At 40.2% G+C, this 21,439-nt stretch overlaps 2 protein-coding genes across 2 annotated transcripts in view; one reads left to right on the top strand and one right to left on the bottom strand.

Moving 5' to 3' along the window:
- Nucleotides 1-3,665, top strand: part of SMURF2 (SMAD specific E3 ubiquitin protein ligase 2) — a 59,971-nt gene extending 56,306 nt beyond the window's left edge. The window contains exon 19 of the mRNA XM_014255762.2: nucleotides 8-3,665. Coding sequence (XP_014111237.1) covers nucleotides 8-107 — 100 coding nt within the window. The 3' untranslated portion in view covers nucleotides 108-3,665. The remainder of the gene's footprint in view (nucleotides 1-7) is intronic.
- Nucleotides 3,666-5,215: 1,550 nt separating this feature from the next.
- Nucleotides 5,216-20,626, bottom strand: CEP95 (centrosomal protein 95). Its single transcript, XM_014255759.2, has 22 exons — nucleotides 20,521-20,626; nucleotides 19,162-19,290; nucleotides 18,117-18,224; nucleotides 17,614-17,724; nucleotides 16,518-16,626; nucleotides 15,970-16,079; nucleotides 15,035-15,142; nucleotides 14,358-14,557; nucleotides 13,872-13,941; nucleotides 13,176-13,267; nucleotides 11,937-12,058; nucleotides 11,497-11,629; nucleotides 11,200-11,314; nucleotides 10,269-10,432; nucleotides 9,899-9,991; nucleotides 9,370-9,520; nucleotides 8,111-8,271; nucleotides 7,618-7,692; nucleotides 6,982-7,134; nucleotides 5,829-5,975; nucleotides 5,668-5,739; nucleotides 5,216-5,595 (listed from the first exon to the last, which is right to left on the bottom strand). The coding sequence occupies exons 1-22, from the start codon at nucleotides 20,540-20,542 to the stop codon at nucleotides 5,419-5,421; spliced, it is 2,622 nt and encodes an 873-aa protein (XP_014111234.2). The 5' UTR covers nucleotides 20,543-20,626; the 3' UTR covers nucleotides 5,216-5,418.
- Between the last annotated feature and the right edge of the window lie 813 nt (nucleotides 20,627-21,439).

Genomic DNA, 21,439 nt, shown 5'->3' on the forward strand with positions numbered 1-21,439 from the left:
CTCCCAGCTTCAACAGGATCGACATTCCCGCGTACGAGAGCTACGAGAAGCTCTACGAGAAGCTGCTCACGGCCATCGAGGAGACCTGTGGCTTTGCTGTGGAATGACCCTCCCAGCCTCTCCCAGACTCTATTTATACTCCTGTCAGCCAGAAAGCCCTTCCTTCCCTCAGCCGAGACTCAAGAAATGCTTGAAATACAGGAAACTTTCCCTTTTCTACACTAGGACACTGGGAGGGAAAGGACAACTTTTGGATTTTTTTTTTTTTTTAATTTTTTAAATTTTTTATTTCAAGAAAATAGGTTCTGTGGTTCCTGCCATAGGATCATTCAGCTGCTATTAAAAACTAATATCTTGAACATACAGAATGCTGACTTTTCCTACATTTCAACAGTTAAGCAGTATTCTATACTTAAAGACTACTACTATTTTTGTAAGAGGTAATCTATTATATTTGCCTACCTGATTTCTATTCTCAGATACCAAGACACAACTTCAGCAGTCGGTACAAGTCACGTTTCAGCCTGTTTTAAATGTATGATACTGAACAGCATCTATACCTGCTATTTTTGGAAAAAAAATATTTTGGATTATTCTAACTTTGCATAAAATTGGCTGAAAGAATCATTAATCTTTTTAATGAAAGCCACTTACATGTTAACTGCATTTTCTTATAGTAAACCATTATACTCTGCAATGTAAATTCCAGGTAAATGCTGCCACAGGGGCTTTTTTTATATTTTTCAAGCAGGAATTCCGAATACGACGTTTTGGGGTCCTATTTATATAATTTGTCAGATTCCTCCAGCAGAATTTCTAGCGAGTGACACAGACTGTATTTGGTACAGTCCTTGTGTTTACACATGGAATAACCTTTTCTTAATGAACAGTAGATGTTTTGTTGTTTTTTTTAAACAGCATTTTTCTAACAAGTCTGTCAAGAGTATTTTTTGTTGCTTTTGACCTTAAATTGAAACACTGCATTTTTCAGCTGTTGAAGCACTGATGGGCTTTGCCAGCAGAAGCCTGTCAGCAGTTTGTTCCTGAATCCATCCTGTCCAGTCAACCAAAGTTTGTTTGAATGCAGCCAAATCATATTCTATATTTGTTGATGCTAAAGATTTATCAGGTAAAACATGTTGTAATCTTTGTCCAGCTGCTCATGACACGTGGGTTTAAGTTACAACTAAGGAAAAATGGTGTATTGACTGAAATATGTGTAATGTGCTTTGGAAATGAGGTTGTAAGAGCACATAATTTATTGATTGTAGGGATGGAAGTAAGTATATATATGATTTATAGCATGGGTTGATCTCTTCAAAGGGGAATAAAATGCACTACCAGTAGAGGGAACTGAACTTTGACGTTAGTTTGGAAATTCTCAGTTGAGATCTGTCTGATCTGCTCGTGGTGTGTGGATAAATCAGGCTGCTTCAGAGACAGTGCCATTCTCCTCTCAGCCATGAGAATATTTGGTATAAGTAGCAGGTTTTTTCCAATCAGTGTTGTGTTTTTGTAACTTAGGTTACAATTAATCATCAAATCTGCACTATTTTTTCACTGCCAATGAGAAGAAAGTCAAAGGTATTGAAAATGCTAAAGGGATGGGATGTAACCAGCTGTTCCATGTTTGCAGTGTAAGTCACAGTGAAGCAGTTCATTTGCTGTCTGTTCTGTGGGGCTTGAACTAAGTTTTGCTCTGCCAAGTCTAACTGCCACAGTGAGTAAACTACTACTGGATGTTGTGTGTTAGAATAGTGGGCAAGGGACTACTTTTATAGAATTGTGGTGAGAATCTGGTGAGCCAAATCCACATGTTGGTTTATTTCTTTTGTACAGCTGTTGCTGGCAGGTTTGTTCCAAGAGACTCGCTTCCCTTTCTGGGCTGGCTGCAGGATGAGGCAAGTTAGGGATGTAAACAGAAAGCCGAGAGACTTGCTGGGACAGCCAGGTTTGAAATACATCAGAGCCTTTTTATTTCAGTGGACTCTTGCACTCCTGTTGAAGGGCTGGTACTTTTGCATCCATGCTGGGCTCCCCAGTTCAGGGCCTTCAGGTCACTCTGTCACCATGGGAAGCTGCCCTGTGCCTGTGCAGCTCTGGGGGAGCACAGCAGGTTCTTGCCCAGAATTTGTCACTCAAAGTGCTGCCTGTGGCTGGGGCCACAGCTCCGGCCCCAGCCAAAGCCTCTGCTCAGCCCCTGCCAGGTCTGAGTGGTGTGAGTGACTGTTGCAGGGGTTTTACAGACAGGTTCGTGTGGCTGTTCACATATGAGTGTCATAGAACTCATAGAAGTGGGTTTTTTAGTTGTTTTTTTTATCCCCCTGTCCTTGCCCAGGCTGTGGCCACAGCCTCCCTGGTCATGGAATATGGCAAATTTAAAATCCGGCTGGTGCATTTGTTGAATGCATAGTTTTGGTTACCTTGCTGTCGTAAAAGCATCTTTGGGGAGGGAGGAGATGAGCTCTGCAGAAAAGAGACCCAAGATCAGCTGATAATTACATTCATTTTCACAGCAGCCTTAGCAGTATATCTGTTTTTCTACCAAACATTTTGGTATGGCATTGAGAATTTTTTTTAGTTGCCACAGATATTGTAAATTTAATATATTAAAGGCAAAACTAGACAAATCTGCATTGAACTTTCCATAGCTGACAGATGAGGAGGAATATACCGAGTATTTTGAGTGCCTTTCTACCTTCATAAAGACTGAGAGCTTTAAGTAAAGCACCTCATCACCCAGTCAGATGTTTATCTGAAAGTGGTAAAGGGTTGATTCCTTTCCAAAATTTTGTTTCAAGAACATGTCAGCTACTTTCCCCTCAAAAAGGTGCTAAGCCTAATATTGCATTTTAACGTTGGACTTTCACCCCATGATTAATGTGAATATTTATTTCAATGTGTCCCTCTTACTGGGTTTTACTTTATCCAGTCTTTAGTTGTTTTAGAGAGATGTCACATCATGGTTTTATGCTGTTGCTTTTCATTATGAATGTTTAATTATGAACAGTGACTTTTGTAGATTTCAAATATACAGTTCACAGTTGAGTTTCAGAGGATTTAATTTCTCGGTGTAAAGAGTTTAGTAATGGTGCTTTGTACAGTATGTATTCTAATTTTTTTTTTGCACATAGGTTCAGTTTCCCTAAACTGATTTATTTGTACCAAATTTTTGTGTTGTACTGAAGTCCAGAGCACACAAGCTGTTTTGAAATTCCTGTTTTACAACACTACATCTGTACTGAACTTCTGGTGCGTTTAAAAGGCTGCATTGATGGAAGTACAAGCTTTGCTCCTCTGTCACAGCACCATCCTCCAGCTCAATGTAGCATCTTTTTAAACAACACCACACAGTTAACAGGTGCCATTTGTTGTACTTTACACTATGTAGTAGGTTCCTGGCTCTACACATCCTCAGAACCTTGTCTGTAGTTGTAATTAGTTTATACATGTGTAATTACTCCTCCACAAACTGACAGTTCTTAGTTTATTATTTCCATTGTATTTATTACAGAGTGTTTTAGCGTTGCTATCATTGTATTTTCACCCAGCTGTTACATGAGCTTTAACAAAAAAAAAAAATCTGTATAAAATGGTTTTTAAGTACTTAATGTATGTACCCATGCAGAAGTTGAGCAATAAATTGTATGCTGTTTGCACTGTCACAGCATCAATGGTTTTAAAAGTTTTAAGTTTTTCTTAATTAAATCTTTATAATGTAACCATGTCATTGTTAAGTAACTCAACTTTGTTTCAGGAGAAAAATACTTGAAACTTGATGACTTTCTACATGCTGTTACCTACAGTGAGGAGTGTGCTGAATGTTCTAGTCAAACACAGCAGGTTTTACTTCTGGCTCTCAGGTACTGGCATGTCTTGGCAAGGATTTTATCTCAGCATTAGTGAGCAGATGTCTCCTCTCAATAGCAGCACACTTGAGGGAAATAAAGGCAAATTTGGTAAAGACTCACCAAATTTCATCAACTTAGCTGGTAAATACTGTCCCTTAAAGGTTTCAAGTTAGCAATTCACTGAAATTAGCATTACAGAAATTCCTTGAAAAGCTTTGGATAGGTCAGGCTTTTGTGGAGAGGTTTTGGTGTGTTTTTTGGGTCTGTCTTTTTGCAGTGAGGTATCTCATGCTGTGACAGCTGGCTGCTTTGTTTAATCTGTAAAAGAAGCTCCTTCAGAGCTGCTTTTTTTTTGTTTAAGCTCTTTTTTCAGTGCATGAGTGTGACTTCTCTGTGTGTTGTCAGTTCCATCAGAGACACCCCCTCCTGGCAACCTTTAAATATTGTATATACAGTGCAATTAAATCCTGTATTTCTTCATCACTTCTCACACAGCAATTTTAAACAAGAACACTTCTACTACCAAGACAAACTATTTAAGGAGTTGCACTTTTGTTAGGCAGAGGAGACTGTATCAGTAATGGACTTCATTAGTAGCAGCTTAGTTTTATGTAATTGTTCTCAGTTTAAGTCCTCATCCCTCACCGCTGGCACCTCCACAGTGTTTGGCTGGTGAAACCTGGATTTCCTGCCAGGCACAGCTCTGTTTATTGCACTGGAAGACGCTACAATAGGTACAGTGCCTGCTGCCAGCTCCTGGAAGCAGACCTTACAACCTGAAGTAAGGTAAAAGCTGACTGGTGAAATCATTCTTTAATTCTGGTTCTGTCAGTGCCTAATTTAGCTGCACCTGGAAGATTAAGAATGCTGTCCACAGCTCTTTCCTAGAGATCACCTGTTACAGAAGCTCATCATCTATAGCTTTAGAAGAAGCTGTATTATTTTCTGTTTCAAATTACTTTTCCCAGTGCACATAGCATAGAAAGAGTATTTTATATGCCTTTATATTTTATCAAGCCAGCAATACCAACACTCCAAACAGAACTGAGGGAGTCATTGTCCCTTGCTTAATGTATTTAAATTCCCAGTTATTTGTGTCAGGTTTATTGCAGGCATTCTCTAACTTGGCCTTTCACAGGAAACCTGCATCTCTGATGTTCTTTGAAAGATCTTCTTGTGCTTTGTGAGCTTTCCAATCCATGATTTCTGACTAGTGGTGTTAGACTGGCTTAGCAGCAACAGCCCCAGCACAGGGAGGAGCCTCAGCATTAAGTTGTTACATCAGAGAAAAGTCACTAAAGCACTCACTTCATCGCAGCTTCCTCTGGGTAGGGTCCAACATTACCCCAGCCTTACTAGGAAGGTAAAAAGTAGTTCAGAAACTTTATTGGTAATCATAAAATGGCCGTGGAGATCCCAAAGCCCAGCAGCTACACCCCTGACAGGTCAAAATGACAGAACAGAGATTATAGAGAGAAAACCAGCCTCACACCATCTTCCCATTATAGCAACTCTCAGACTCTGATCATCTTAGCCAGGGAGGACTGCAGTGACATTTACCCAAGTCTTAGAAGAAGTGGCTTTGGCTGTACTGGAAAGAAGCCATCTGAAGCCTGGATCTCAGTCTGTCTGCTTCTAGCTCTTGAAAAAAGGTGTCATCATCATTGTACATGATTGCTGCTTGCAGTTGTTGTATTTCCTTTTCCATCTTTGATCTCAGTTCTCTTCTTTTTTTCTGTAGCATCTAAAGAAAATACTGGCATTAGCCACAGCATGTAAAAAGAAAAGGCAATTGGAAAAAATTAAGAATACTTACTTGTGCTTGTGCTTTCTCTCTGGTTTGGATTTCTTGAAATTCTTGAGATATAGCTTCTGCTAGCATGGAAAACTAAACATAGCATACGTGTGAGTTGAACTAATTAAAGAAAGACTTCTAAGTGGAAAAATATGATCTGCCTGATCCAGATGAAGCTTTACCTGATCTTTGTAGTAGTTCTCCAGAGACTCCAGCTCAATCTGGTGTTCTCTTCGTTGCTCATCACGCTTCTCTTGAGCATAAACTCTCAGGTCCCTCAGTCTTTGCTTCTGAATTTCTAAGCCTTCTTCAAATAAGTTCTTAAATATCTGCCAGCAATTAAAAAAAGCAAAACTGAAACTTTCCCAGGAACTTGTAGGTATGCATTTACATTTCTCAGCTGCTTTGTCTCCTGATGGAATGGTGCTTACTTGAAGATAGGCCATAGCCCATGAAAAAGCAGAATTATGTACCTAGAAATGGTGGTGCAGATACAGCTGAGCTGGATTTGCATTACTCATTTAGCTGAAATTTTGATAGATAAAATAATCTTTCATGTCAGTTTAGTCAGATGACCCAATTGTGCAAGCCAGGGCTTTTGAGCATGCACTGTGATTTACAACCCACCCTGTACTCTGCAGTCTGACTTCAGGACCTTCATCCAGGTTTCCAGCAGCAGGAAATCCAGCCTGGACTCAGGCTTTCCATTCCTCCACAAGAACACATACCAGCTGTAGCTCACAGCTTGAGGCAAACAGTTCTCAAATCCCTAACAGTGGATTATGCAGTAAACTTCTAATCTTTTTATTTTGAAAGGTGACAACAGTGTATCTGCTCTTGCAGAGCATACTAACTCTCCTTGCTTTCCCTCACTCATATGTCCAGCCCTAATTAGATCATATCTGTCACAAAGTCCACTTTGTTTAACAAACACAACTGAATAACAAAGCTGCCTGTTTGATCAGTTCCCTTAACTGAAGATTTAGATTGTTTTCTTTGGATGGTGACTATAGGAACAACTTCTAAATCCTACTGTTTCTGAAAACTCATTTCCCCAATTTCTCATGTTACTAGCCCTGTTTTTCCACACTGATACTTCACCCTTTCTCTCCTCTTAGCCCCATAAATCATCCTTGTTTCACAGTGGTTTGCCCTGCACTGGGATCCACATTTCCAGAGAAGGAACCATTTCATCTGTGGCCTTGACTGATCAACACTTCATCCTGGCTCTGTGCTCTGGTCACTGCACTTGCAGCATTGAACTACCAGACCTCAGCACTGGGGTCCCGACAGGAAAGAATTCCACCCTTGCAGAGCAAGGCCCCTTGTCCTCACCTTCTCCTCCCGTGTCCTCGCCCGCAGCAGCTTGGCCCGGAGCTGGACCCTGTAATCCTCGTAGTATTTCCTGGCCCGGGCCACCTGCTGCCGCTTCTCTGTCACCTTGTTCTGTGCCCATTTCTGGCGGTAGATGCGCTGCTTGATTTCTTGCTAAAGGAAGAGCAGCAGCTGTCAGACCACCAAAGTGCTAACAGATACTCCTGCAAGCAAAGCTTTGTTAATCATTGCTAATTAGGGTGCTTTAGTAAGGACCTTCCCCACACTCCAGCTTTGCAGTTATGGTTTGAAGCGTTAGTCACCACTGATGTAGCAAAGTCATGTCACAACAGAATTGAGAAGTCAGAACTGTCATAGGATCTGCAACACAACCTCAAGTTTCACCTCCTTGCACTTCTTTAGAATTTGTTTTACCTTTTAGGGCAACAATGCAGTGTAATAATAATAATATTCCATTCCCATGACCCCAGTAGCCGGACAACAAACAGATTATGTGGCATTTTGAGACCACAGCTACTCAAAAACCATAAAGTTGTAATAAGACAAAAAGCCACTTTATGATCTGGGAATATGCATTCTAGATAGCTCCATGTGAAATCTCTGCATTATGTAATAAATAATCTTCAAAGAACATACCAGTCTCTTGCTGTGATCTTGATCTTTCTTAATAATTGCAGCAAGCAGTTCATGTTTCTTCAAGGCTTGTTCAACCTGGAAGTTTAAAAAAAAGCTAATTACTTGCATCATGCTGCAAGGACAAGCTGTCCTAAGTAGCAGGTTTAAATACTACCCCTCTGCTGTTTTGGGGTTTGGGTTGAGAGTTGCCTTGTATAAGTTAATCAACTTTTGCATCTCATAACTCATTTTTAAATTAAAAGTTCAGAACTAGCAGTGGAAACTACAAAGTGCTTTTAAAAAAGCAATAGCAACCCTAGTCAGTACTCAAGAAACCAGTATAAAAGAAGGACAGTAATATTCAAGTGGCTGATGAAAAGGTGAACCTATGTATTTAAATCTGTACATCTCTATTTAACCAAGCTCCCAGAACATCCTTCCATGCTGTGCTGTGGGTGTGCAGGTGTCCTGTCAGGATATCTTTGCTGACATTCAGCAGGGAAGAATGACTCACTTCATTCTGGAGTTTTGGTCTAGGTCTGGCAGAAGGTGCCTTCAGGTGCACAGTCTGTGCAAGCTGCTGCTGCCACATTTTATTCAGAGTACGGGGGGAAATGTGTAGGTGGGGAAACTCCTCCAGGAGCTGCAAGAGGAGGTTATTGTCTCTTATTGTCACTGTAAGATAAAGAAAGAGGTAAGCAATAAATTCCTAGAGAATACATTTAGTTGTAAATTCATTCAGACAGTGTCAACCTAGGTCAAAAAATATTTTACACTGAACACTATATAAAATGACCATGCTGCTGTTACCATGTCAAGCTAAGCCCAGCAGGACATGCCCTGCCAGTACAGCTAGCAGAGAAAGCAATCCAAATATTTTGTTTACTCTAAAGGACTAATTTTATAGTTCAGGTGTCATTTTGCTACCACCACCCCATCCAACTAAGACAGGTCTCCCCTTCTTTCTTCATGTGGTTCTGACCATCACTAATCAGTGATTGCTTTCTCTCTCTCTCTCCAGTTGCAGCAACTTAAAATAAAGCCAGCACAGCAGTGGCAATGACAGATCCAGGTCAAGTAAACAGGTACAAAATAAACTGGTTTGCAACCAGCTCATTCCCATTACATCTTTGATCTTTCTGGCAGGAAGAGATGATGGGGAGATGAAACAAAAGGGTATTTACCAGGTATATGGCCTTCAAAAACTGGAAAAAAATTAAGGCAGCATAGCTGAGCAACATCCAGGTATGTAGGGATTTTATCCATAGGCATGCACAGTGCAGGTTACCAAAACCTGAGCCTAGGATTTACAGTTTGGCTTTCTTGGAGCATCACTTGTTCAGCAGAACCAGTGGCACCCTTAACCCCACAGTGGCAGGGTCCTGACAGATCCTGCTCTGTGACCTGTATGTGGCTCAGCTCAAGCCACAGGCACAATTTTGAATTTGATACATATTCAGAAAAATAACAAAAGGAGAGCTCAGACTGTACTGGAATAAGCACAGGAGTAGCAGCAATGGAAACAAGCCCTGGAAATAATCCAAGGGATTTTAAAGAAGTAGCAAATGGGTTACAATTTGATTGTGCACTGATGGTTTACATTTACTTAAAACATTATCTTCCCTAACAGAAATCCAGACATATAGAGGTCAGAAGAAGGGAAAATGCTACAGCTGACTGGTATATGTTGGACTGGTGCCTTTATTCTTGGAGTTCAACCCAGGCTTTCAAAAGATGCCAGTTTTCCACGAAGTATAGTTTTGCAGTTCTTACTTGAAGCTGCTTGCTTTGGCTTCATGATCCGTCGTTTTGGAATCCACAGGCTGTATTTGGGATACTGAGGTGTGGTTTTTCTAGAATAAACTTTCACTGGCTGAGACACTTTTGGAGGTTCTTGAAAGACATTTTCTTTGTACTTTTGTTCCTTAGGAGCAGATGTAAAACAGATGGAGAACAGGTATGAGAAGGGAAACACTGATAGAACACAGTTTGGCCATCAGAACTTAAATGTATTTCAGACTTTAGAATGAGAACTTGGACATACTGCATTGGATTCTCCAGAAGGCCAGAATTTACAAAATGCAGATCAGGGTTCAAATAAAGGTTAAATCTCATTATTGCATAACCTTAGCTCTTCTGCAGCACTTAACATTAGTAAGATACTACTTTGGTTGTACAGTGTTGTAACTATGACACTGGAAGTCAAGGAGGTTTTATACCCAAAAGTGTCTGGACAGACCATCTAGACAAATTTAAAAAGAGAAAAATCAACCAAATAGAACACAAGCAGTGCATCACCCACCACTTCCTTGGCAGCTTCTCTGAGCTTGGAAAGTCTATGCTTCTCCCTCGCTTCAAAAATTCTTAACTCATTTTCATAAGCTTTAGTGACCAGCTAGAAAACAAATATAAAATGACTTGTTAGAGGAAATAATCAGTCCATACAGCCACCTTGTTAACTTGCTTGCTGCATGGGTCAAAGTAGCTTTTTACACTTCAAACTCTTTTTTGCAAACTTTGGGGTTTAAGTCTCTTCCTCAGCAGGCTACAGATAAAACAGTGTATGGTTACTAAAGGAGATCAGATGTCCCCATTATGTAAAAGTGTTCTGTTTTCCTGGTTTTAGTATAACTGTTGGTAAGAATTACCACAAGGTCCAATCTAAAAATTACCTTTGCTCTTCTTGTTCTTTCATCCCTTTCTTCCTGCAGGTGGCTGCGTATTGTCTTTATCTGGCCTGTTCCACTACCACGCAGTTTACTTTCCAGGTGCTGAGATGAGGGTGAGGCTGGAGAGAGGGATCGTGGCCTGCCTGGGTACCTTGGACGTGATGTGTCTGCAGGGAAAGATCATTCATTGAGTATCTAACTTGAGAAAAGAAAAAAACCCCAGTAGTGAAGTGTATTGTGACTAGGCCTTCATTTCAGAACCACAGTCCTGTGAGCTTGTATTCTGTCCCTCCCCACACCTTCTGTGGGAAGTGACAGTGGTGAAAGAAGATTTTTAGGCTTCAAACACTAGCTTGAGTCTGTGGGAAAGTCAAGTACACAACTTTCTCACTCTGGCCTGGGAGATCATAAGGAGGAATCCAAACAGTTCTTAAAGGAAAACAACCTTTGCAGGTGTTGTTTGTCTTCTTGTTTTCTTGCAAAAACAAGGGGTCGAGGGGTGTTGTTCCTAACTGTCCAATGATGGTGACGTGTTGGTTTGATGACCAATGAAAGTTTTACCTTTTTGGACCTTGGAACTGTCTATAAAAGAAGATCTGGAAGAATAAAACAGGCTCTCATTTGCAACTAAGCTGAGAGTCTGTCGTCACCATCACAGTTCCTAATACAGTGCAAAAACCTCCTATACATTTTTTACTGCAGCTGTGTTCCCCTTCTGTTTTTTTCCCAAGTTTTACCACTGTTTTTTAAGTGTTAAACAGAAACTTGGTTACAATTCTGTTACATCTGTAGCTCAGATTTGGATCAAAGAGAAAATAGAAGTGAACTAGCTATACAAAACTTAGTAACTAACTGTAATTCAGTGTAGCAGCCTTACATGAAAAGGTTTCTTTTTTATTTGTTTCCATCCTTATAGTGGCACAAGGATTGTTACCTCTCTCAGCTGTCCTTCGGCCATAGTCCATGACACTGTCACTGTGCTGGGACAGGCTGTCCTCATCTGTCAGCTCCTCTTCTCTTGTGTGCTCACCCAAAGCTCTCTTCAACATCTAACAGATAGATATTTTTTGTGGGGGTCAGGTTCAATAGACAGTTCTAAAGTTTGAATGAACTAAAGCCAGGTGTTAATTGCAGATTTCCTTTTCATCATACTGCACCAATATTCTTGTTCTCTCTGCTGTCATTACTAGAGCTGCATTGCTCAGCTCAACAAAGAAGAGATTGCACTTACTAAATCTAGTTCATTTAGCCTGCGAGACAGATTTTCTGATGCTTCACGAAACTCTTGCTCAGACGCCTTCTCCTTTGTTGTTCTGTGGGAAAGTGAATCTTCAACTGAATCTGTGGTGGAATTTTCATATTTGCTAAAGCAGAAAACAGATTTAATTTCTGTTCTAAAACCTTGATGAGCATTATCTCACAATTCCAGTTTACTTTTTGCCTAAGCACATTTTTATAGGATTAAGTAAAGCAGAATGTGTAAACTTCTATAACCATATTTAAGAAAATGAGTATATATCAGGGAGAAACAGGAAATCTTTCTGTTAGAATTAATCTTTCACTGTCACACAGCCAAGGAAAGAAAGACCTTATTTAAAAAGGGAGGTGGGGGCTGGCTGGCCATGCAAATCAAAGTGCCAGTGTGGTTCAATACCAAAAATCTGAACTTGCCTTGTTGTTCTAGGCTGATGCTGAGATTCAGGTCTTGGGGTTTGTGTTACTTGTTCAGCACATACTGAGAGATTTTCCTCAAAAGAGGAGGTGGATATAGAAGATTCATATACCAAAGGCACCTAGGAAAATGAGTAATTGAAGGTTTTATAGATCATGTGAGTAGAGATGCTGTAATAGAACCACCCAAACCCTGTGAGTATAGATCTGTAAAAATAGTTATATTTCTAGGCTCCTGACTGCAGATAGTATGCTTTAGAGAATTAATGTTTAAATAAATGGACCAGCAAAAATATGGAAGATCAATTCACAGCTAAACCACCAAACCAGAACACAGTATAGGTTAAGGTAATGACTATCTCCACATTCCACCTCATCAGCCTGGGGCTGATGCCAGGTAGTGGAAATAAACTGAATTTCCCTTAGTACAGATTGAGCTGCAGTTCACAGCAAGCCAAAAGAGAACACTCCTGTCCTTGTGCCATTTAGCTGCACTGGTTTAGTTCTGCCTGGTAACTTCTCTGTTCAACTGGAGTAACTTGGGCTTGGCATGGACACACTGGGAAAGGCACCAATGGAAAAATGAGTTTCAGAGACAATGTAGAAGTAAAAGCTGTTTAAACTATTGGAACATGCAAAGTCTGTGAGTACCTCTTGTGGTTGCAGAAGGCAAAATTTTGTTTCCAGAGAAAAAAACTTCCTTTACAGACACATTTCTGTGAGCACAGATTGGTAACTGCTGATCAGTTTGTGGGTTTTGCATTATTCAGTTTTTGAAAAGCAAAGGACAATGCAAGAAAATAAAAGGAGAGAATATAATAAGCAGTTCATGGATCTTTAAAAAGAAGTAAATCTAAGCTTTATTGGCCAAAAACCCCAAAATTCTTACTAATTTAGAATGCTGATAGTCTTCAGAGAAAGGATATTACTGTACTCTTGTGCTTTGTACATTTTTGATTAAAAAGCAAGATAACCAGTAACTGGTTGGTTGTAATAAATAGAACTCTGTGGTTGCTGGCTCTGTACATTTCAGAGGAAACAACTCCAGGAAGAACTGACATGACTCACAGACTGCACATAATCCCAGTCTAACAATACTGCATCACTGATTGTATATTGGGGAAAGAAAGTACAAAACAGGTTTGAAATAAGCCCAGAATTGTCACAAGATAACAGACAAATTAAGCAAAAATCAAAAAATATTGACTGAAATTCCAAAAATAAAGATGCAATGTATACCTTTGTCAAATTGTCCTTAGCATCATCTCCCAGCATTTCTCCCAGTGCAGAAGCAGATGACAGGTAAGTGTGAGTTAATGGCACTGTGGCTACTAATGTAGGCAACAAAGAAAAAAAGATGTGAGCCAGGGCCTGTGGATCCAGATTATTCAGAGAATAGGATGACAAAGCAACTGTGGTTACCCAGTTGTGACATTCATTTTAGTAATTTCTCCAGTCTTCAATGTTCAGTGTCATGGGAATGCTATGGAAACTAAAAAAGGTAAGCAGTGTTTCCAAGGCAACAGAGAAAATGAGTACTGAAAAAAATAGCTTCTAAACCTTTTCTACAATAGCAGTTAATGGATTTTTCTTAGAATTGAAACTGGCTTGTTTGGTCCATGTTTGTCTGCTCAGAATAAGCTCAGCCATGGGACTTATCTGCTGGAAGAGATTTCTGTGGTATAGGCCCATCTTAACGGGATTAACTAAGAAAAGAGTTGAATTGGGGACATGGATTACTTTTTTCCAGTACAGGGAACAGATTAAAAGTAACCTATTTTTGTTTCTCTGTAAAGCAGAGATAGAAATATGAACTTGTGGCTGAATTTAAAAAAATGCACTAGTGATTCCAATGTTTCTTGTAGTTGCAGCAAAAATAAATGCAACATTATAACACTTAAGAGTTACCCTATGGGATGCAAAATTTTCTCTCACCAGGGATCTTTCTTGAAAGAGGAAGACCATCAGAAATATCATCAAATTTTTGGGTAAGTGACTTTTCAATCTGAAATAAAAAGCAAGTTGTGTTCTATAAATTCACAGGACAGTGCTGACAGGAAGGTCATACAATAAATCTGTCTGCAAATGGAAATCAATGCTGATTTTATAGCTAGATAAAAATCACTCTAATTATCTTATTTACTATAATATAAACTGTGCAGTCGCATTGATTGTGGGGACATGTATGTATATATGTATAAAATAAACACACCCCTCAAACTAAATTCCTCTCTGGACACTTAGTGAAGAATGAGTCCACAATCCAAAATTCCTGGAACCAAGATAAACTCTGACACTTTCAAAAGTGTTCTTCAGGGACCAGGTACTCCCATTCTGCAAGTAAACTAGGAGATTTTCAAATGAAAGCAGGATTGGTTACTAAAAGAAAATAAAATAATCAAAGGGTAGGTTTTTCCTTACAGTAGGAATGTTCACTGCTTGACTGCAAGCCAGAGCTGCTGCCTGGCTGTCTGAGCAGTGGTAATCTCTCCATCCTGGATCCGAGGGCTGGAACGGGGGCAGCAGAGGAATTGCCTGCTGGATAGGCTCCCCCAGTTTTGTAGCACTGGCACTCAGACTCCCTTTGTGAGGTTCAGCAGCTTGCACAGACTCCACCCCTCCTGAGGAGGCAAATGTAAAGAACTTCAAGTGTTATCTGAGAAAGCAGAACATATTTTGTGCATTGTGTATACATAATAAAGGGAAGTGTCTTGATAGCTAATGTGAGCTGCCACCTTTGTTGGATTGCATAGGACAGTGCTGTAACATTTTTCAGCCTTGAGAACATGATTTTGGATGTGAGGATCCTCCACAACAACTTGTTAGTGTTTTGAACCACAAAAGAAAAGAATACAAACCACAATACAAATTAAAAACAGCCTAGCTGAAGCCAAATCCTAGCTAAGCAAAAACACCCTAGATAATGAAAGTTTGCCTGCTCTGAGAGACTAAAATGTCACATTTCTGAAAACAGTTTATTTTAAAATATGACTAAAGTGTTTCTATTCATGACTAAAGCTCTCCTCCACACCACCCTAGTTCCCTACACCCCTAAATCAAAACCAGGTGGATGAGCTGTCAGAAAAATCAATACTCACCATCTTCCCTTTCCTTTACAATCCCCCTTTCACTTTCTGAGAACTGTCTGGGCAGTGCTGCAAGAGCCTCTGGGCTTTCAGATTCTTCTACCCCCATGTCCTTTTCTCCTAGACACAGTATAGGCATTTAAAATTCTAGAAGTGGATGTTCAAAAAGATTAAATTAAGATCTATAAAGCATCTTGCTATGAACTGTTGAGACAGACAGTTTTAATGTCTGCTAATTGTTTGGTGTCACAATCCATACTAAGCTCAAAATAGGTCTGTTAAGTTCTTATTTAGAATTCCATTAAATGTTCGTAATACATAATATTTCTTTATGTCTTTACTTGAGATTAATCATCAATAAGAATAGGAAGAATTGGAATATTCTTTTACAGAAAATATTTTCTATAAGAAAAAAATTCTTGTAGAAAAATAAGAAATAAGAATTATCTCCATTTAAGTCATCTGCACATTATTTGTTTTGGAGTCATCCATGAAGTTTTGAAGAGGCACACACTCTCAACAAGTCTTTAAGAATGAGCTTATTAATCTTTTTACAGTCTTAAATAATACATCTTATACTACAACCAATGAAACAATGTGTTCGGAATTCTCCTGTTCTATTGAACAAGATGAAATGCCTGCTGGATAGGCTCTCTCAGTTTTTTAGCACTGGCACCTGCAGAACTGAATTAGAACTCAAACAACAAACCTTTATTCAAATAAGGTAGTGCAGGAGTCATGAAAAATAACGCCTGGAATATTCACTTCCAGAAATTTTAACTTCAGCAAGATGCATTTGCCTATTGTGGCTTGGCTTGGAGTTTTTAAATACAGATTTAAAGCTGTATTTATCTGAAAGAAGTAACTTTTTTACAGGAAACAAAAAAAAAAAAGTCTAGAAGTCTTACTACAGGAGAGTCTTAAAATTTTTTCTCACCCAAACTCACCTTCCCCTCTCTTGGAAAATGAATAAGCAGTATCTCCAAGTTTAATTAATTCACTGGTAGATTCTGAGCCATCTGTATCACAAGTTAGAATAAAATATTCTGACTGGGACCTAAGGGGAACATAAAGCCATCAAGTATTTCCTCTCTTAGCCTCTGCTCCTTCAGCCCACGAGATGGAGCTGCCGAGGAGCCATGCAGGACATGGCCCTGCTGCCACAGAGCAAACCAGAGCAGGAGTCACAATCACAAACTGAACTCAGCTTAATGAATCAATCTTTAAAATACAGTCTTTAAAACTAATCAAAGTTTTCAAGTTGTTCCACTCCACATAAAAAGTAAACTTAAGGGAAACAAAATCAGCAACTCTTCAAGGGTAAAAGAAGTCCCAGATGTAATTTTAGCCCAACCAGAGAAGTCACCTCACATTCCTTTTGGCATATACGATTAGAAGGTGTCTATACTATAAAAAAAACTACTACTAATTTCTCTACAGATACACAGAGACAGTCAACCACTATGTGAAAACAAATATTCAGAGTATTTCTTACTTTTCAACTGATGAGAGTAGTGTATGTTGTGTAAGTTGATCAGCAGTGCTTTCCAGCTGCTCTTGAGATGCAATTTGAATTTCATCACTGGACAACACATTTATCTCAGCTGTTAATAACCAAGAAATAATTATTTTCAGGTAAACTACTTCTACCTATAAACTAACTATTTCCAGTATCATCAAAACAGTTTATGTGTACTATCAACATTGTAATGTTTTATCTAAAATGATGACATGTAATGTTCCCCCATGAGGGCAGGGGCAGGAAAGTAGGGGAGGTGGGGCAACTTTTATGGTAAATTTTGAAAAATTATACCACTACCATACCCTTGTTCTGGTTATTAATAAACCTTTCTTCTTCCTCAAAAGAATTAAACTGTGGACTTACAGCTGGGAAAATTTGAGCCACTAACCCCCACTGGGTAACAAAAGTGGCAGTCTCAGGGAAGGGAAAAGCAGTACAAGCACTGAACATTCCTACTGTCCTCTTTCTTCTGTCAACTCTGAAACAGGGCAGAAAGGAACTCTGGCACCAAGTGCTATCCCCTTACTCACAGAGTGCAACAGCCAGTGGTGACAGCTCTTACCAGCTCTGCGATAGGAAGACCACTACTGCCTGCAGTAAGATGCCTCTGCAGGGCTGAGCAGCTTCTCTTCCCATTTTCCTCAAAATAACCCCTGCTATGGATCTACTCCCATGACCAGCTTCCCAGGAAAGGCTGTCACCACCTTTATTTCCTAGTGGGTAAAAGGGACATTTGCTTATTGTTACAATTAAACCAACATTTCCCTCCTTGAATCCTAATCCTGAATCATTTGACTTACGGGTTGAAAAGCAACAAACAAATGATGAATTGTCTAGAGTAGGTTTCTGCCACAAGAATGAAGCAGAAAGATTATGTAAGTTTGGGGGGAAATTATCTATTTTATTATTGTTTATGAAAACAAGGAATGCAAATATTCAGCTTCACCACTAAAATTTCTTTCCCCAGGGTCAGTTTTGTCTTTCTCTTCTCCCCATTGTCAAGGTTATGAGTAACAAAACCCCGAATAAATCTTTGCTACATTGGAAACACTTTGGGTTTACATCTCACCTCCAGTCTGAGAAGATGCTTCGCTGACTTCTCTAAGATACTCTAGCAAACCATCAAATATTTCAAGGAGGTTTTTGATAGACTCCCTGTCTCCTTTCACAATGTTCTCGCCTCAAGAGAAAGTAATGACACATAATAATTAGCACATCACAGAAGAAAAATTCGCAAAAGCAGGCATTTTCTGTAGAAGAGTGCTTCGAAATTCTTTTAAAGGTGTCAGCTCAGAAGACACCTGGTCACTTATTTATGGCTATGTCACTTATTTATGGCTTAAAGTGTATTTTAAGTGTTCTAAATTTGCATCTTTTCAATTCTAATAAGTGAAAGTTTAATGATGCAGTAACTGCTTCCACACTCACAAACTAAATATTCTGGGATATTTTCAGGGACAGTTGGTATTTTATATTTTTCTTATACATAAAACTATAGCATGAAGCAGTCTATGGAGTGGCAGCAGGATTGCAAACACCAGCTGTGTTTGTCTCATTAAACCAAGCACTTACCAGTGATGTGAGACAAGCTGACCTGCAAATAATCCAATGCCAGGGAATCTATAACTGCTTGTACATTATGTGCATCATCCTCTTGGCTTCTGGGAGTAGCAATGAAATCTATTTAAAACAAATAATAGATTTTAGACTATTTAAATTTCTAGCTTGTTGCAAGTACCTTAATGAAACTACTTTAACTTCTGCTTACAAGCAAATATTTTTTCAGTACCTTGGTGAAAAGCCCAACTATTATATGGTCCAACAAAATCTTTTATAAATACTGAGCACAAACTTGAAGCACCCCTTGGAAGATGTGAGGGTTTTATCAAGATTTAATTCAAGAAAAGAGACTACCAAAGCATTTCTCCCCCTTCATTCCCAGCACACACACCTAGACCATCAAACTGGAACTGCAGTTTGTGTTAGGGCTTCTTCTTTCCCTGTCACACACTGATTGCACTGCAATGTATTCTACTTAATTGCGAACAGCATTATTTTTAGTTCTGCACTTATATTTAACAGGACTTCTACCTTCAATAGGTGCCAGTTACCTCAGTGCTCTTAAATTCTTCTGCAACTACTAGTCTGACACTTCCCACACATAACAGTTTCTAAACAAAGCAAATACATAATTGTGTAACCTTTAGTTAATTGCTGTCACTGAAGTCCAGTGGAGTTGGGATAAAGCAGGGTTAAATCATAGCTCAGCTCTTAGCAGGCTGTAAGTATTAAGCATTTTATGATTGCATTCTTCAGTGTTAACACTACTGTAAGATAAAATGAGCCAGTTCATAACCTTCAGAAGAATTATACCCATAGATAGGTAAATTAGGCCTTGAAAGCTATCGTCATAGCTGCCATTCATAGCAGTCCAAAGTTAAAATAAAATTCACCAATATTACTTGAATCTTCTTAAAGAATGATAATCTTATATTTTTGTCTTTGGAAAGACACAAATACTTTAAATCCCTACATCTGTAAGAAGTTTCACAAGTTTCAATTTTATTTAGCTACAAAACACACAGAGAGAAAAATAAAAAACAGATTTAGCTCCTACCTGGTACTTTTTCTCCTAAGATTGACTCATAAAGATGAACAAACACATCAGCACCGCATTCTGAGAGATGCTGTATGTGCTGGTTTATGTGACAGGTCCTTAAAAGATCATTGGCAAGATCAACCCAATCTGTTTAGAAGAAAAAACAATGTCAGAACCGAAAAACACAGAAATAAAGATGTAGTTACTTACAGTGAAAGGTGACCACTGTGTCTTTGAATCCACCAGAGGTGGTAAAACTCAGGAGGCTGACCCATCCATCCAAAACATTAAACACTGTTTAAGTGTACTGGTAGCCCAACTGGACTTGGGAGGTGAAAGGCACTGAAGTACCACAGGCTGAGCAGAATTTTTTTTTTTCCATGTAATGAAAAACAAATTTGAATCTGGTCTTATAGCCAAGAACAGCAAACGTTCGAGACCTAAAAAACCCAAGCTTTGATATACCATTTGTCAAAGATCAGAAATGACAGGTACCTTTTTGGAAAAACATGAGCTTCTCTTACAAACCCAGGTTCTCTAATACTCCTAGGCAATGACATCATTGTTAATGTAAATACTCCTCATGAAAGGTAAATTCTATTTTAATTATTTAAGGATTAGAAGAATACAGAGGTGGCCCTGCCAAATGCTCTGTTGAGTACAATGAGATGTGCATTAACGTCTTATTTCCCTCAAATTTTGAGTCCTGAGTTCAAAGTGCTTTGAAGAACATATATTTTTAGAGATATTAAGAACTTTAATTTACTGGAAAAGGCATAAGTCACCTTTGGAAGGAAAAGAGTATAGAATTACTACAACAAGAATTAATTTGCACAGTTTTCAGTCTTCTGTACACAGGAGTGTTACTTTTCCCTTCCTCTACTCCTCCATCAGTTCTACACATCACTTTCTATTAAGTTTCAGATGCATGAAAGTAGCGTAGATGTATATATGGATATATACATATATGTATATATGTATAGTAGAAAGATGCATAAAGGTTAAAGTAGCATCTCCAACATTTTAGGCTGATGTCTTGGAAAACTTGAATTTCTGTTCATCTGTAACTTTATTAAGTTAAAAGTGTCGCCAGGAAAGGCACAAAGACAAAAGAGGGGAAAGGAGAGGTTAACGCATAGAGCTTTAAAAGCTATAACGCAAGAAAACAACAGCTTTAAAGAGCTGAATAAAATGGTGCTGGTGCTGCGAGCATCGGGGAGGTGATGGGGGAGGAGGAAGCTCTCAGGCTCGCCTCTCCCGGCTCTGCGGACACCAAGGCGGCCACTGCTCCAGGAGCAGGATTCCCACCCCACCGCAAGGCCCGCAGGGCCAGGCCCCAGCGATCTGCGGTCGGAACCCTCCGGGCGCCGGCCCTACCTGTCCCCTCAGCGCTGCCCATGGCGGCACCAACGGCTCGGGCCCGCTCCCACCATTTAAACCGCGGCCTGTGCGCCCATTGGGCACGCGCCGCAGGAAGGGGCGGGGCCACGCGAGCCAGGCGGGCCGGTGCTTTCGGTCATGGCCGGTGTTACGGGAGCGGGGCGGGGCCGATCGCCTCTGTAACGGGATTGGGAACAGGCCTGGCTTTGGACTGGGAGTGGGAATAGGGAGCAAAGAAAGAGTCCATGCCCCAAAGCTCAGCCGCAGCAACGGTCACGTGCCATTCCCCGCCGCTCCCCGGCCACGTGACGGGCACCCCCGGTTCCGCCCGGCCTGTGCCGCCATCCCCCCCGGGCCCGCGGACCGAGGACCCCGGGCAGCACGGGCCAGCCCTGAGGCGTTCCGGCCGCTGAGCGCGGCTGGCGGCGCAAAATGGCGGCGGGGAAGGGGGGGGGGAGTTTCTCCGTGAGGTTCCGCCTTCGTCACCTGAACGGAGAGGCGGTTGTTGGCGTTTTCTCGATAAAATAGGTGGGGAAAGGGCTGGCCTGGGCCGGGGGTGGAGCGGGGGAAATTTCTTGCACTTGACCTTGCGGGTTGGGCCGGGACGTTTCCCGGCCGGTATGCCCGTTACCGGGTGTTGGTGTTAATTGCTACGATACAGGTTTGACAGGGTAACCCGAAGTTATTTCTGCATTAAAGTAGAGCTGAAACCTTTATTAAAAATAAGATTTAGAAATGCAACTTACTATATTAGCTGCTAGCATACAGGTTTTTGGACAGGTTGTATGGTGAAAGTCATTATTTTCCTTTCTGAGCAACAGTATTCCATGCTCGTCAGGAATTCTGGGTTTTCCATGTTGAAAGAAAAAATGGTGCCCTTTATTGTTAAACTCCTCGAGCACGACAAAAGCAGCTG

Source organism: Pseudopodoces humilis, chromosome 21 (genome assembly GCF_049639895.1).
Source record: "Pseudopodoces humilis isolate 2021_Gansu_Grassland_sample_001 chromosome 21, ASM4963989v1, whole genome shotgun sequence".
NCBI classification, from domain to species: Eukaryota; Metazoa; Chordata; class Aves; order Passeriformes; family Paridae; genus Pseudopodoces; species Pseudopodoces humilis.

Coding starts and splice junctions, on each gene's coding strand:
- CEP95 (XM_014255759.2), bottom strand. CDS start 20,542: ATGGGCAGCGCTGAGGGGACAG. Junction 12,059..13,175: donor CTAAGGACAATTTGACAAAG/GTATACATTGCA, acceptor TCATTTTCCTAG/GTGCCTTTGGTATATGAATC. Junction 5,976..6,981: donor CGAGGACACGGGAGGAGAAG/GTGAGGACAAGG, acceptor AATTGCTGGCAG/ATATTTAAGAACTTATTTGA.